Here is a 17,260-nt window from a genome sequence, read left to right as displayed (position 1 = left end):
ATCAGTGTATAAGGCCATTCCCTATACATCAGTGTATAATGCCCTCCCCATATATCAGTGTATAATGCCATCCCCATATATCAGTGTATAATGCCATCCCCTATACATCAGTCTATAATGCCATCCCCTATATATCAGTGTATAATGATGAGCACCCTCATGAATCAGTATGTAACACCCTTTCCTCATACATCAGTATATAACGCCCACCCCCATACATCTATAAGTACACCCACCCCCTTGAGCGGTTTCCCCCGCACTCTGCAGGCAGTAGCGCGGCTTGTCACATGACACTATGGGGACGGGGTCTCATGTTACAACACACGACTCGGACGATATAAGCAGTGACGTGCCGGTTGCTGTCGGGACATGACTACCGCGTGTACAGTATCGCGGGCTGGTGTCCTTCCTTGGTTTGCCCTCACACAGCACTATAAGCGGGATCCGAGCAGTGGGAGGAGCCATAACTACTGCTCCGCAACCCCGCCCCCTTAGATATAGAAAGCGGAAGTGGGGCCTGTTGTCGGCACCGCCACTTCCTGTGTGAGTGCGTAACGTGTGTGCGCCTCGTTCCTTCCGTGGCCTGCAGTGAAACATGGGAGTACCGGCGTTCTTCAGATGGCTCAGCCGCAAGTATCCGTCTATTGTCGTGCACTGCGTGGAGGAGAAGGTCAGTGATGGCGCCCTGTGTCCGCTGTGTTGTCACAGACGTGCTGTGTACCGGGCCCACTCCCCGCTGCAGTCACGTACACGCGTGTCTCACTATCCCGGCCCTATCCCAGAAGTGTCTCCCGAGAGTCGGGGTCTGCTGGGCTAATGTGGAGGATGATTTACAGGGGTGTTCTCAGAAATACACAGTATGTCCTACCTATAGGGCCGGGAATGGCATGGTGACTACAGGGGTCTGCCTGCTGAGACCACCAGAGATCCCTGGTCAGTGCTGCCTCCGCTCCAGTCACTGTATGGGACTGTGAAGGGCTGCGCTCGATTTCCTGCAGTCCCACATCCAAGCTCAGGATCGCTGGTGGTCCCGGCACGTGGACCCTCAGTAATCGCTTGGCTAGTGATGGCTTTTCTATTTTGGAATTAACTCTTAAAAAGGAAAAAAATTAAAGTGTTTATTGGCCTCCTTTAATTGGTGCTACCCTATCGTCTCTGTAACAGTTTTCCTTCTCCTCTTCCAAGTGATGGCCCCCGTAATGAAGATGCAAACTTTCCCTACGACCAACTGTGCATATTCTACAGAACTTCGCAGTGGTCGTTTGCTTTTTTCCCTCTTCTCTGGTGTGGTCATATTTTGATTGACCAGTGTCATAGAAAAGCAATCAAACTCTGTCCATAGGGGGGAGCAAGGCCCAGGAGGTCACAGCTGCAGCCTGGCTCTCTATCTGCAGTCACTACATCTGGTTCCTGGGAGCACAGGTGTAAAGCAGCACCATGCGTGGCCTAGAACAGTCTGCTCCGGCCCTCCACCGGAGTGATAATACAGAGCCAGGCTGCAGCTGTACCTTCTCTGCTTTCTCTCCTCTTATACGGCCATATTTTGGTTGGCCAGTATTATAGCAGCAGAAAAGCTCAGATGTTTGAAGGAAAAAAAAAATTGCTTTATTACTGGGGAGGATAACTTTGTAATTGAGGGACTTTAAAGAAAAGCCGTTCCAGAATTAGTCTGTGTCAATAAATGCAGAATAGTGCTCTCCTGATCTCAATGCAGGGCTGTGCCTGATTACGACTAGACTACCTCTTCATCTTTCATCTCACAGGCGGCCAGTGTGGATGGAGTGGAGTAAAGCAGAGCTGACAACTAACTGCAGATGTGTTTGTAATGAGACAAAATTCAGCTCTGCTGTACTGTTTAGTTGTAATGGTGGTTAGGGTGGAATTTCCTCTTTCTCTCGAAGATTTGGGGGAAAAAGAGCTTCTATGGGACGGTGTATGCATGGTCGGTGACGGAGACAGATTTGTCATGCTTTTAAGATGTGCACTCCACTGGACCTTGTATTTGAGATGCCTGATCATGCCAGTGGTGCTCAGTTTAAGAATATGTACTAGTGATGAGCGAGCACTAAAATGCTCGGGTGCTCATTACTTGTCTGGCATATTGCCTACTCTAGGTCTGGGGCGGGTCTGAAAATTGCTTAAAATGATGGGAACAGCATATGGAATACCCCTGAAAGCATCCCTGAATCCCACGTCACTGCTGTGAACAATGTTGTCAGAGTATTACGCCACGTTTACGTGACAGTAAACATACAAAATCACAGTTAAAATGTATTTGAGTGAGAAAAATGTTAGGAAACATTCTTTCCAGTATAATGACTTGTATATGAGGCAAAATAAGAGAAAAAAAAATGCGCCTCCACATGGTCGAGCAGGCCCCCCCCCCCCCCCCCCCCCGCTATTTTTAGAGGGCTAACAAGCATCTTGTGGATAGATGACACCAAGATAGAGCTTTTTTGGGAAAGCACATCATTCTACTGTTTACTGTAAATGGAATGAGGCCTAAAAATAAAAACACAGGAGTTAGTCAAATATGGTGAAGGTTCAAAGAAATTTTGAGGGTATTTTGCTGCTTCTGGCCTTGGATGCCTTAACTGTATGCAAGGGATCATTAAATGTTTAGATTCCCAAAGGATTTTGGGTTTCAATGTAGTGCCTGGAGTCTGAAAGCTGGGTTTGCATCCTAGGTCATGGGTCTTCCAGCAGGACAATGACCTCAAATATAATTCAAGAATCTCAAAGAAAAAGATGGAATTAAAGCACTCAAGAGTTCAGAAGTGGTAATCCCAGCTTACAGATGCTAGAGAGAAACTGTGAATGGACAAAATAAATCAGTTAATTTTGCCTGCTTTGATGAATTTCTGAGAACAGAACACTGTAAGAAACATGTATCGGTCAACGAGTCCATGGAGAAAAAGCAACAGCAAGGCTTAGAATTTTAAGGCAGTAATCCCTGGCTAGGTGCCTGTTATACGCTATACCTTCTGCAATACCTCACCATAGACTAACTGCAGATAAGAGTGGTATTACTATAACAGAATATAATCTATTTGAATTAGCCCTGAAAAAAGCAATTATTTTAATGTAGCAGCATCAAGGACTGTTATTTCATCAACCCTGTTGGGGAATATAGTGATGCGTTTTGCATCTATTCAGCCTGATATAGAGGATACCAGGATCTTCTGTACTTCTGTGCAAACCTGCTCGGCTGTGAAATCCTGTATGCAGTGTGAGAACTCCCTATGTGATGACCATCTGACTGCCCACAAGGCACTGGATCATATATTACTAATAGAACCCACCTAAACCTTGGCTTGGCAACTTAACCCATGTTGGTGCTCTGGAAATCGGTTGCCTGCCTTGTCTCTGGCCACCCTACTGCCTCTTCTTGCCTGTTGTGTGGTGGATCACTGCCACTTTGCGCTGCTGTCCTCACTCTGCATGCCACGTTCATTGGTTGGGTCAGTGACTTTATCGTCCACCACCTCGTCTTCCACTTCCGCACCCTGGTCCTTCTTCTGACTTGCTGACGTAACAATACCACTTGTTGGCAGTTGTCTCATCCTCATTGAGCATTTGCAAACATACCATGTCCGTGTATACTCGAGTATAAGCCAAGATTTTGAGCCCATTTTTTTTAGGCTGAAAGTGCCCCTCTCGGCTTATACTCGAGTCATTGTCCCAGGAGGGGGGGGGAGGCGGCTGTCACATACTCACCTGCTGGCGCGGTCCCTGCATCTCCAAAGTTCTCCGGGCTCCGGCAGCTCTTCCTGTGTTCAGCGGTCACATGGTACCGCTCATTAAAATAATAAATATGGATGCGACTCCACTCCCATAGGGGTGGAGCTACATATTCATTACTTTAATGAGCGGTACCAGTGACAGCTGAACACCAGAATAAGCTACTGGCGCCAAGACCACCGGGAGCAGGTGAGTATAACTGGGGAGGTTGACCATTGCGCGATATTCACCTGTCCCTGTTCCACCGCCGGGCGCCGCTCCATCTTCCACGTCCTCTGGCTCAGACGTTCAGGTCAGAGGGCGCGATGACGTGTTTAATGTGTGCCCTCTGACTGAACAGTCACTGCAGAGGATGCGGAAGACGGAGCGGCGACCGGCGGTGGAACGGGAACAGGTGAATATCGCAAGTGCCGGGGGCCTGAGCGACGAGAGGTGAGTATGCCTTTTTTTAAACGCAGCAACAGCATATGGGGCATAATATTCTATGGAGCATCTTATGGGGCCATAATCAACCTTTATGCAGCATTATATGGGGCAAATGTCTATGGAGCATCTTATGGGGCCATAATCAACCTTTGTGCAGCATTATATGGGGCGTATTTTGTATAGAGCGTCTTATGGGGCCCATTATGAACTACCGTATTTTTCGGGCTATAAGACGCACCCCAAATTTGGGGTGAAAATTGCAGAAAAAAAGATTTTTTTATAAGATGGGGGTCTGTCTTATTGTCCGAATGTACAGTATCTTACCTGAGGGCTGGCGGTGGCAGAGCAGGGTCACAGGAGGCATGGTGTCGGCAGAGGTGGGGTGATGCGGTGTGGCGTGCACCTGAGCAGGGTCCCTTCCTGCTTAGGTGGGCGATGCCACGGCCTGGTGTCCATGGCAGGGTTGCAGCAGTGATTACCGGCAGAGGTGCTGGGATGAGGAGGTGCTGGGATGGGGAGGTGCTGGGATGGGGAGGTGCTGGGATGGGGAGGTGCTGGGATGAGGAGGTGCTGTGAGAGGTATGGCGTGAGAGGGGTCCCTTTCCCCGGTGAGGTGAAGCAGCAGAGCCGGGTAAATCCTGTTGTTATCGGTGGGGGCGGCCATCTTCCTGAAGCCGCACGTGCGCAGATGAAGTGCTCTGCTTTCCGGGGCTTCAGGAAAATGGCCGTGGGAGGCCGCCTTTCGCAGATGGAGATCGCGGCGGCCATTTTCCTGAAGCCCCAGGAAGCAGAGCGCTTCATCTGCGCACGCGCGGCTTCAGGAAAATGGCCGCCCCCACCGATAACAACAGGATTCACCCGGCTCTGCTGCTTACCGGGCGGCTGCTGCTGCATCACCTCACCGGAGAAAGGGACCCCGCTTACTGCGCCTCCTCATCCCCGCACCTCTGCCGCCATGGTAAGCCTGCATTGCGACTATTAGACGCACCCCCAATTTTCCCCCCTTTTGGGGGGGGGGGAAAGTGCGTCTTGTAGTCTGAAAAATACGGTATATGGAGCTTTATATGGGGCTCCTGATTCAATATGGATATTCGAAAAAAAACCACTTAACCTACTGATGTCTCAACTAATTTTACTTTTATTGGTATCTATTTTTATTTTTGAAATTTACCAGTAGCTGCTGCATTTCCTTCCGTAGGCTTTTACTCGAGTCATTACATTTTCCCTGTTTTTTTGTGAAAGAATTAGGGGTCTCGGCTTATACTCGTGTATATATGGTAATTGCGATTTTCCACCATCACCTTCTTGTGAGCGTGGCTACTCAAATATTTGGGCATTGCTACATGCGATCTCCTCGTGTCCTGCTTGAAACTGGAATGGCGAGAAGTCAGAATATATAAATGGAAATGTGAACAGCTCTTCAGAGGCCCAAGTGTGCATTCACTTCTCTCTGGTCGCTCTGCATGGTGGGAAGAAGGAGGATAAGAGTGAGGATTATGTGGTACAGAATCAGGCCATGTGCACACGTTCAGGTTTTTTCGCGTTTTTTTCGCGCTAAAAACGTTATAAAAACTCATTAAAACGCATACATTATGCATTCTATCATTTAGAATGCATTCTGCATGTTTTGTGCACATGGATGCGTTTTTTCCGCGAAAAAAACGCATCGCGGTAAAAAAATGAGCATGTTCATTATTTTTGCGGATTTTCTGCGTTTTCCCCGCAATTCTATGCATTTGGGAAAAACGCACAAAAAACGCGTCAAAATCGCGGTAAAAACGCATGCGGATTTCTGGCAGAAATGTCCGGTTTTTGTTAGGAAAATTTCTGCAAGAAATCCTGACGTGTGCACATACCCTCACAGCTACTGAGACTGGACCGTGTGGTATAACAATAGATCAAAAGACCGCGCCTCAGACAATGGTGAAAATCAAGCCTTACATTTTATTCTGCCTCCTGTGGCGACGTTTCGGTCCGAAGACCTTTTTCCGGGTGGTAGACAGGGTGGTGCTGGCAAAGTGAATGGGAGCATTTGAAGGCAAAGAGGGAGAGGGTGGGTAAAGCTCACCATGTTGACTTCAGTTCTAAACAGGAGTTCAACCGGTGGGTGCCGTATCCGCTGGTGATAGCAGCCATAGTAAAGAGGAAGTGAGAACACCTAACAAACATGTGATAAAACAACTTCTTTTTATTTAGACAGTTCTAAAAGGTTTAAAAAGACCTCAAAGCCTGATTCGTTTCTGGTGTGCAACAACACCCTTAGGCCGGGCTCACACTGCGCTAGCAGCAGCCCATTCAGCACATACGCGAACGGGCTGCTGTAATGCAAGTGCCGTCGTTTACTTTGTGCTAGGGCAGATAGAGCATCTGCTAGCTCTATCTGCGCTAGCAGTGACGGACCCGGAAATGCTGCAGCCCGCGTCTCGGGGTCCGTCACTCAATGACGGCACATCCCTAGCGCACGCCCATTGTGGGCGTGCGCTAGCGATGCGTCCGATATTGCAGTCAATGGCGGCCTTAACGGACTACGTTACACCGCGTTTATGCCTGCAAGAAACGCTGCAAATCGGGAGGAGGTAGTGTGTGGGCGTGTGCGGCTGTGTGGGCGCACCTGTGTGGGCATGCACGGCTGTGTGTAGGTAGGTATCGTCCGATGGGACTACTAGTCCCAGCCCGTTATGCCTGCTACAGTGACAGCTAGCCGGATGATGGGACAGTAGTAGTCCCGTCATCTGGCTACTGTATTCAAGTGTGGAAAAAAACACGTACACATAGACAAACAGTAGATAAAACATACAGTACATACTCACCAATCACCTAGTCCCCCGAAGCCCTTAATCACCTGTAAAAATAAATAAATAATAAACCAACAGTGTGCTCCCTGTTATGATGTAATCCATGTAATAACGAGTGTCCCACAACGATCTCACGTGCAGAGCTGTCACATTGGCAGATGTGACTGCTCTCCAGGGGCTCCGGTGATAAAATGACAAGAGGTAATCCTCTGCACTGTATCCCTCCGCTGCTGTGAGTGCAGAGTTCATACTGTCACTTGTGGCACCGCTGCGTGGGAGAATTCTCACGCAGCAGTGCCGTAAAGTGAGAGCCCATTGAACCCTAAGCGATAACACTACTGGAGCCATTATCCACTGTTAGTGTGTCACTGCAAGCCTATAGAGCAGTCACATCTCCTGATGTGACAGCTCTATAGGGTAGATCGTCGTGGGCCACTCGTTAAATGAACTGCGTCGGCCCAGGGAGTATTTGTTGGTTTATTATTTTTCTGGCTTTCCTGGCTATTAATTATAGAGGGACCCCATATCTTTTTTTTTTTTTTTTTTCTTTTTTGGTGGGGGGGTCCCCCTATTTTAATAGCCAGTAAAGGCTAAATATACAGCTACGGGCTGAGATTCATAGCCTGGGAAGATCCATGGGTATTAACCCCTTCCCAGGCTATAAACATCGTCCCCCAGTTGCTGGCTTTCCCTCTCTGGCGCAGAAAATTGCGCGGGAGCCTAAGCCATTTTTTGTTTCAAAATTTTTTTTTTTAAATTAAACGGATATTGCGTTTAAAGCCGGGGTCACACTTGTGAGAAATTCGCATGAGTCTCGCACCTCAATACCCGGCACAGACTCCGACACTTCGGACCAGTGTGCGGCTGCATGTATTTCTATGCAGCTCAACGCTCCGGTCCAGAATGCCTGTGGCAGTGCCAGGCATTAAGGTGCGGGACTCGTGCGACTTTCTCGCAAGTGTGACCCCGGCCTAACGCAGATTGTGTCTTTATTTAACTCTTTATGTACCATTTTATTATGTTTATTACTATACATTGGGCTATCTATCTATCTATCTATCTATCTATCTATCTATCTATCTATCTATCTATCTATCTATCTATCTATCTATCTATCTATCTATCTATCTATCTATCTCTCTATCTATCTATCTATGGATGATAGATAGATAGATGGATCTTTCTATCCCATATCTATCTGTCCATATATCATCTATCTGTGTGTGTAAACATTATTGTTCAATGGAGTATGTAAATGAAGAGGTTGGACAAGAAATTACATCACAATTCTTTTTTTTTGTTTTTGTTTTGTTAAATAGATCTTTATGTAGCTTGCAAAACGCATACAAATCCACATTAAAAAAGCGTGAAAATCCGCTTTAAAAACGCATGGATTCTTACCTGCATTTTCTGCCAAGAGATACAGCAAATCTGCAATGTGTTCATATACCCAAAAAGCTGTTTTATTACCTGGTTAGAATGTACCAAAGAAATTTACCCCCTCCTCTTGATGGGAAGCATTATCTGCTATGCTATCCATCCAACAACCTTTTCACACTGGTCTGGCTTCAAGAGTGTTCCGCGCCCCCCTATAAAGTGGGTCAGGAATCTAAATTGTTTGTTGTGCTCCTACACCAGGCACAGATTCACTTTGCCCACAGCCTCGGCGCTCACCATCAGCATCGCGTCCACTTCCCCATCTCTTACTACGTGACTTGTCCATTTTAAATTACCGTATATACTCGAGTATAAGCCGAGATTTTCAGCCCAAATTTTTGGGCTGAAAGTGCCACTCTCTGCTTATACTCGAGTCAAGGTGGGTGGCAGGGTCGGCGGGTGAGGGCGCTGAGGTATACTTACCTAGTCCCAGCGATCCTGGCGCTTTCCCTGCCGTCCCACGGTCTTCGGTGCTGCAGTTCTTCCCCTCTTCAGCGGTCACGTGGGACCGCTCATTAGAAAAATGAATGGGAGGTGGAGCCGCGTATTCATTTCTCTAATCAGCGGTGCTGGCGACCGCTGATAAAGAGGCTGCGGCACCGAAGACAGCTGTGACAGGCGGGGAGCGTCAGGATCGCTGGGACTAGGTAAGTATTTTATATTCACCTGTCCGCGTTCCAGCCGCCGGGCGTCGCTCCATCTTCCCGGCGCCTCCATCTTCCCGGCGTCTGCGCTCTGACTGTTCAGGTCAGAGGGCGCGATGACGCGTATAGTGTGCGCGGCGCCCTCTGCCTGATCAGTCAGCGCAGAGACGCCGGGACCGGACGCTGGGAGCTGCAATCAAGAGAGGTGAGTATGTGTGTGTTTTTTTTTTTTTTATTGCAGCAGCAGCGGCACAGATTTATGTGGAGCATCTATGGGACAAAATGAACGGTGCAGAGCATATATGGGGCATAGATATGGGGCAATAATGAACGGTGCAGAGCATATATGGGGCACAGATATGGGACAATAATGAACGGTGCAGAGCACTATATGGGGCACAGCTATGGGACAAAATGAACGGTGCAGAGCACTATATGGGGCACAGCTATGGGACAAAATGAACGGTGCAGAGCACTATATGGGGCACAGATATGGGACAAAATGAACGGTGCAGAGCATATATGGGGCACAGATATGGGACAAAATGAACGATGCAGAGCATTGTATATGGGGCACAGATATGGGACAATAATGAACGGTGCAGAGCACTATATGGGGCACAGCTATGGGACAAAATGAACGGTGCAGAGCACTATATGGGGCACAGCTATGGGACAAAATGAACGGTGCAGAGCACTATATGGGGCACAGCTATGGGACAAAATGAACGGTACAGAGCATTGTATATGGGGCACAGATATGGGGCAATAATGAACGGTGCAGAGCACAGTATGGGGCACAGCTATGGGACAAAATGAACGGTGCAGAGCACTGTATGGGGCAGAGGACTATATGGGGCACAGCTATGGGGAAATATGAACGGTGCAGCGCACTATATGGCACAGCTATGGGGAAATAATGATCTATTTTTATTTTTGAAATTCACCGGTAAATGCTGCATTTCCACCCTAGGCTTATACTCGAGTCAATAAGTTTTCCCAGTTTTTTGTGGCAAAATTAGGGGGGTCGACTTATACTCGGGTCGGCTTATACTCGAGTATATACGGTATATATGATATATCCCTGTTGAGATAACTTTGCAGGCAGTATTGCACTGCCAGAAAAATGTGCCCACTACAGATTGACGTATGAGACTGCAGCATCAATATAGCAATCCTATTTGTAACCTAATGTGTTTTTTTTTGTGTGTGTTTAGAGGCACAACTGCAGCACGATAAATGCTGTAAAACATGTCATGAAAAAAAAGATTGCACTCTTACAATGCCAGCAAAATTTACCCACTTCAGATGTGCAAGACTGTTAAATATATCACTTTGCTATCTTGATACTGCAAACTACTTATTTTTGGGGGATGGGGGAGTTTGAGGACAAACTTTAGTACTATAAATGCTGTATAAATTTCACTACTCAAAAAAAATTGCAGTATTACAATGGCAGGAAAATTTTCACACCTCAGATGGACATATGAGACTAAAATATCAATATAGTGATGCTATTGAGATCCAACCAAGTCCGGCTGTATGCTTTTGATGCACAACTGCTGCAGTAAAAAGTGTATAATATTTTCCTTTCCTCAGAACAATTTGCAGGATTAAAAGCAAAAATAACACTGGGAAGTGGTTTTTAGTATGAGTTGCAGGCTGCAGCATAAAGGATGTACAATTCACCTAGTCCTGTCCTATACACGATCCCTTCAGCACAATCTCTTCCCAAGTGCAGCAGTATTACTATTGATTATATTTAGCCCTATAGGTACCGTTACACTAAACGACTTAACAACGATCACGACCAGTGATACGACCTGGCCGTGATCGTTGGTAAGTCGTTGTGTGGTCACTGGGGAACTGTCACACAGACAGCTCTCTCCAGCGACCAACGATCAGGGGAACAACTTCGGCATCGTTGAAACTGTCTTCAACGATGCTGAAGTCCCCGGGTAACCAGGGTAAACATCGGGTTACTAAGTGCAGGGCCACGCTTAGTAACCCGATATTTACCCTGGTTACCATTGTAAAAGTAAAAAAAAAAACACTACATGCTCACATTCCGATGTCTGTCACGTCCCCCGCGTCAGCTTCCCGCACTGACTGTCAGCGCCGGCCGTAAAGCAGAGCACAGCGGTGACACATGAACTGAGTATGCCCCCGGGCTCTCCCAGTGTCAGTGCAAAGGAACAGGGATTTGAGTCTAGACATTTTTCGTAAACATGAGATGGGTTGTGTTTTTTTTTTTTCTTTTTTGCAATTACGCTACTGAAATGTATGGCATGATTTTTCTAATTACGCAATAGAAATATCTAGCTACATTTGAAGTTTGGTGGTGATATACCCCATTAATATTATACACTGCTCAAAAAAATAAAGGGAGTACTTAACCCCTTCAAGTCGCGGCCCTTTTTCATTTTTGCGTTTTCGTTTTTCACTCCCCTCCTTCCCAGAGCCATAACTTTTTTTATTTTTCCGTCAATATGGCCATGTGAGGGCTTATTTTTTGCGGGACAAGTTGTACTTTTGAACGACACCATTGGTTTTACCATGTCTTTTACTAGAAAACAGGAAAAAAATTCCAAGTGTGGTGAAATTGCAAAAAAAGTGCAATCCCACACTTGTTTTTTGTTTGGCTTTTTTGCTAGGTTCACTAAATGCTAAAACTAGCCTGCCATTATGATTCTCTAGGTCATTACGAGTTCATAGACACCTAACATGACTAGGTTATTTTTTATCTAAGTGGTGAAAAAAAATTCCAAACTTTGCTAAAAAAAAAAAAAAAAAGTGCCATTTTCCGATACCCGTAGCGTCTCCATTTTTCGTGATCTGGGGTCGGGTGAGGGCTTATTTTTTGTGTGCCGAGATGACGTTTTTAATGATACGATTTTTGCGCAGATACGTTCTTTTGATTGCCCGTTATTGCATTTTAATGCAATGTCGCGGCGACCAAAAAAAACGCAATTCTGGCGTTTCGGATTTTTTTCTCGCTACGCCGTTTAGCGATCAGGTTAATGCTTTTTTTTAATTGATCGGGCGATTCTGAACACGGCGATACCAAATACGTGTAGGTTTGGTTTTTTTTTTGTTTTATTTAGGATGGGGCGAAAGGGGGGTGATTTAAACTTTTATATTTTTCATATTTTTTTCATATTTTTAAAAACATTTTTTTTTAACTTGTGCCATGCTTCAATAGCCTCCATGGGAGGCTAGAAGCTGGCATAGCCTGATCGGCTCTGCTACATAGCAGCGATCATCAGATCGCTGCTATGTAGCAGAAATGCAGGTGTGCTGTGAGCGCCGACCACAGGGGGGCGCTCACAGCAGACCTGCATCAGTAACCATAGAGGTCTAAAGGACCTCTATGGTTACCTTCCTGATGCATCGCCGACCCCCGATCATGTGACGGGGGTCGGCGATGACGTCATATCCGGCCGCCCGGCCGGATGCGGTAGTTAAATGCCGCTGTCTGTGTTTGACAGCGGCATTTAACAGGTTAATAGCGGCGGGTGAATAGCGATTTCACCCGCCGCTATTGCGCGCACATGTCAGCTGTACAAAACAGCTGACATGTCGCGACTTTGATGTGGGCTCACCGCCGGAGCCCATATCAAAGGGGGATTCACGGCATGCGCCGTAGATGTACGGCGCATGTCGTGAAGGGGTTAAACAGAATATAACTCCCAAGTAAATGAAACTTCTGCGAAGTCAAACTGTCCACTTAAAAAGCAACACTGATTGACAATCAATTTCACATGCTGTTGTGCAAATGGAATACACAGCAGATGGAAATTATTGGCTATTATCAAGACACGCTCAATAATGGAGTGGTTTTGCACATTTGTGGCCTGCTGGAGGTCATTTTGCAAGACTAGCTGTGCTCCTCCTTGCACAAAGGCTGAGGTAGCGGTCCTGCTGCTGGGTTGTTGCCCTCCTACGGCCCCCTCCACGTCTCCTGGTAGTGCCTCCAGCCTCTGAACACTACGCTGACACACAGCAAACCTTCTTGCTACAGCTCGCATTGATGTGCCATCTTGGATGAGCTGCACTACCTGAGCCACTTATGTGGGTTGTAGAGTCCGTCTTAGGGTACTTTCACACTGGCGTTATTTTTAATACATCGCAATGCGTCGTTTAGGAGAAAAACGCATCCTGCAAATTTGTTTGCAGGATGCGTTTTTGCCCCATAGCGTAACATTACCGACGCATTGCGACATTGACACACGTCGCAACCGTCGTGCGATGGTTGCGCCGTGTTGTGGCGGACCGCCGGGAGCAAAAAACGTTAAATGTAACGCTTTTTGCTCCAGACGGACCGCTTTTTCTGACCGCGCATGCGCGGCCGGAACTCCGCCCCTACCTCCCCGCACCTCACAATGGGGCAGCGGATGCGCCGGAGAATGCATCCGCAGCACCCGTTTTGCGGTGCTAACAACGCTAGCGTCGGAATCTCAGCCCGACGCAATGCGACGGCCGAATTCCGACGCTAGTGTGAAAGTAGCCTTATGCTACCACGAGTGGGAAAGCACAACCAACATTCAAAAGTGATCAAAACATCAGCCAGAAAGCATTGGTACTGAGATGTGGTCTGTGGACCCAACCTGCACAATCACTCCTTTGATAATTGCCAATAATTTCCGTCTGTCTATTTCATTTGCACAACAGCATATGAAATTGCCCAGTAATTAACTCTTAAAGTGCATAGTGCAATGAAATCAAAGGGTCAAGGACCAGGTAGTGTGAGGCTCCCCTACCGATCTATCAAGCTAATTTAATATAAGTACAGGCTAAATGACCCAGATCAGGTCAATAATCCACAAGCCAGATAGAGGGAACCGGCATAAATAAATCCATATCGGTCCTTACCCAGATGATAGGCAACTAGGATACCCCATGCGGTGGCCCCAACGCGCCCTGACGAAGCTGACGCGAAACGCGCGTTGGGGGCCACCGCGTGGGGTATCCTAGTTGCCTATCATCTGGGTAAGGACCGATATGGATTTATGGCGGTTCCCTCTATCTGGCTTGTGGATTATTGACCTGATATTAAATTAGCTTGATAGATCGGTAGGGGAGCCTCACACTACCTGGTCCTTGACCCTTTGATTTCATTGCACTATGCACTTTAAGAGTTAATTACTGGGCATTAGGATTTCCCATAAGGTGTCTGTTTCCATCTTTTGCTACATTCACCCTCTTTTTGTATTTGTATATATAATGTTTACTTGAAAATATTATCTTTGTATGTCTTTGGCTATGGTTGTTACCTTTGTAAAATAAATAAGATTTATGTATGGACTTGAACTCCATCTTTTCCTTCATTTCGCTATTTTGAGGAGTCTCCGTTGTGACAATAAAAATTAAATGTCTCCCTTGGCAGCTCCCCTATTTGGGGTTTGAGCATGGTGGGGGTATTTGATAGAATATCTTCATTTTTGATCCCTTTTGAGCATATGAAATTGATAGTCAAACAGTGTTGCTTCCTTAGTGGACAGTTTGATTTCACAGAAGTTTGATTTACTTGATGTTATATTCTGTTGTTTAAGTGTTCCCTTTATTTTTTTGAACAGTGTATATTCTGCTTATGTCTTTTGTCCTACCACTGTCTGTATTTGCACATGACTATTATCTACTATATAATTGTCTAAGGGGTACTTCCGTCTTTCTGTCTGTCTGTCTGCAACTTCCGTCACGGAAATCCCGCGTCGCTGCTTGGTCTCGCCAGCTGCCTGTCCTGTCTGCCGCGACCAATCTGCGACGGGCACAGCCCAGCCGAGAATTAGTCCCTGCCCTACTCCCGTCCAGTCAGTGTCCGGCGCCGGCTCCATACTCCCCTCCAGTCAGCGCTCACACAGGGTTAATGACAGCGTTAACGGACGGCGTTATGCCATGGGTAACGCACTCCGTTAACGCTGCTATTAACCCTGTGTTCCCAACTTTTTACTATTGATGCTGCCTATGCAGCATCAATAGTAAAAAGATCTAATGTTAAAAATAAAAAAACAAAAAACCTGCTATTCTCACTTTCCGTCTTTCGCCGAGGCGCGCGCGGCTGCCGCCAGCTTCCGTTCCCAGAGATGAATTGCGTAATTACCCAGAATACTTAGCGGTCTCGCGAGACCGCTACGTCATCTGGGTAATTTCGCAATGCATCCTGGGAACGAAAGATGGCGGCAGCCGCGTGTGCATCGACAGAGCTTCGCTGGACGACAGAGGGTGAGTATAGAACTATTTTTTATTTTAATTTTTTTTTTAACAGGGATATGGTGCCCACACTGCTAAATACTACATGGGCTGTGTTATATGCTGCATTATATACTACATGGCTGCTATATACTACGTGGGCAGTGTTGTATACTACGTGGGCAGTGTTGTATACTACGTGGGCAGTGTTGTATACTGCGTGGGCAGTGTTGTGGTATACTGCGTGGGCAGTGTTGTGGTATACTGCGTGGGCAGTGTTGTGGTATACTGCGTGGGCAGTGTTGTGGTATACTGCGTGGGCAGTGTTGTGGTATACTGCGTGGGCAGTGTTGTGGTATACTGCGTGGGCAGTGTTGTGGTATACTGCGTGGGCAGTGTTGTGGTATACTGCGTGGGCAGTGTTGTGGTATACTGCGTGGGCAGTGTTGTGGTATACTGCGTGGGCAGTGTTGTGGTATACTGCGTGGGCAGTGTTATGTACTGCGTGGCCTGTATTAACGCATTGGGTATTCTACAATATGTGATGGCCTGTGCTATATACTATGTGGCTGCTATATATATATATATATATATATATATATATATACATACATACATACATACATACATACATACATACATACATACATACATACATACATACATACATACATACATATTCTAGAATACCCGATGCGTTAGAATCGGGCCACCGTCTAGTACAGGTCCTTCTCCAAAAATTAGCATATAGTGTTAAATTTCATTATTTACCATAATGTAATGATTACAATTAAACTTTCATATATTATAGATTCATTATCCACCAACTGAAACTTGTCAGGTCTTTTATTGTTTTAATACTGATGATTTTGGCATACAACTCCTGATAACCCAAAAAACCTGTCTCAATAAATTAGCATATTTCACCCATCCAATCAAATAAAAGTGTTTTTTAATAACAAACAAAAAAACCATCAAATAATAATGTTCAGTTATGCACTCAATACTTGGTCGGGAATCCTTTGGCAGAAATGACTGCTTCAATGCGGCGTGGCATGGAGGCAATCAGCCTGTGACACTGCTGAGATGTTATGGAGGCCCAGGATGCTTCAATAGTGGCCTTAAGCTCATCCAGAGTGTTGGGTCTTGCGTCTCTCAACTTTCTCTTCACAATATCCCACAGATTCTCTATGGGGTTCAGGTCAGGAGAGTTGGCAGGCCAATTGAGCACAGTAATACCATGGTCAGTAAACCATTTACCAGTGGTTTTGGCACTGTGAGCAGGTGCCAGGTCGTGCTGAAAAATGAAATCTTCATCTCCATAAAGCATTTCAGCCGATGGAAGCATGAAGTGCTCCAAAATCTCCTGATAGCTAGCTGCATTGACCCTGCCCTTGATGAAACACAGTGGACCAACACCAGCAGCTGACATGGCACCCCACACCATCACTGACTGTGGGTACTTGACACTGGACTTCAGGCATTTTGGCATTTCCTTCTCCCCAGTCTTCCTCCAGACTCTGGCACCTTGATTTCCGAATGACATGCAAAATTTGCTTTCATCAGAAAAAAGTACTTGGGACCACTTAGCAACAGTCCAGTGCTGCTTCTCTGTAGCCCAGGTCAGGCGCCTCTGCCGCTGTTTATGGTTCAAAAGTGGCTTTACCTGGGGAATGCGGCACCTGTAGCCCATTTCCTGCACACGCCTGTGCACGGTGGCTCTGGATGTTTCCACACCAGACTCAGTCCATTGCTTCCTCAGGTTCCCCAAGGTCTGGAATCGGTCCTTCTCCACAATCTTCCTCAGGGTCCGGTCTCCTTTTCTCGTTGTACAGCGTTTTCTGCCACATTGTTTCCTTCCAACAGACTTACCATTGAGGTGCCTTGATACAGCACTCTGGGAACAGCCTATTTGTTGAGAAATTTCTTTCTGGGTCTTACCCTCTTGCTTGAGGGTGTCAATGATGGCCTTCTTGACATCTGTCAGGTCGCTAGTCTTACCCATGATGGGGGTTTTGAGTAATGAAC

General features: G+C 46.5%; 1 protein-coding gene across 1 annotated transcript in view; it reads left to right on the top strand.

Moving 5' to 3' along the window:
* Positions 1 to 265: 265 nt before the first annotated feature.
* XRN2 (5'-3' exoribonuclease 2) overlaps positions 266 to 17,260 on the top strand; it is a 117,785-nt gene continuing 100,790 nt past the window's right edge. The window contains exon 1 of the mRNA XM_069768927.1: positions 266 to 670. Coding sequence (XP_069625028.1) covers positions 596 to 670 — 75 coding nt within the window. The 5' untranslated portion in view covers positions 266 to 595. The remainder of the gene's footprint in view (positions 671 to 17,260) is intronic.

Source organism: Ranitomeya imitator, chromosome 5 (genome assembly GCF_032444005.1).
Source record: "Ranitomeya imitator isolate aRanImi1 chromosome 5, aRanImi1.pri, whole genome shotgun sequence".
NCBI classification, from domain to species: Eukaryota; Metazoa; Chordata; class Amphibia; order Anura; family Dendrobatidae; genus Ranitomeya; species Ranitomeya imitator.
This window is presented reverse-complemented; position numbering and strand designations above follow the sequence as displayed.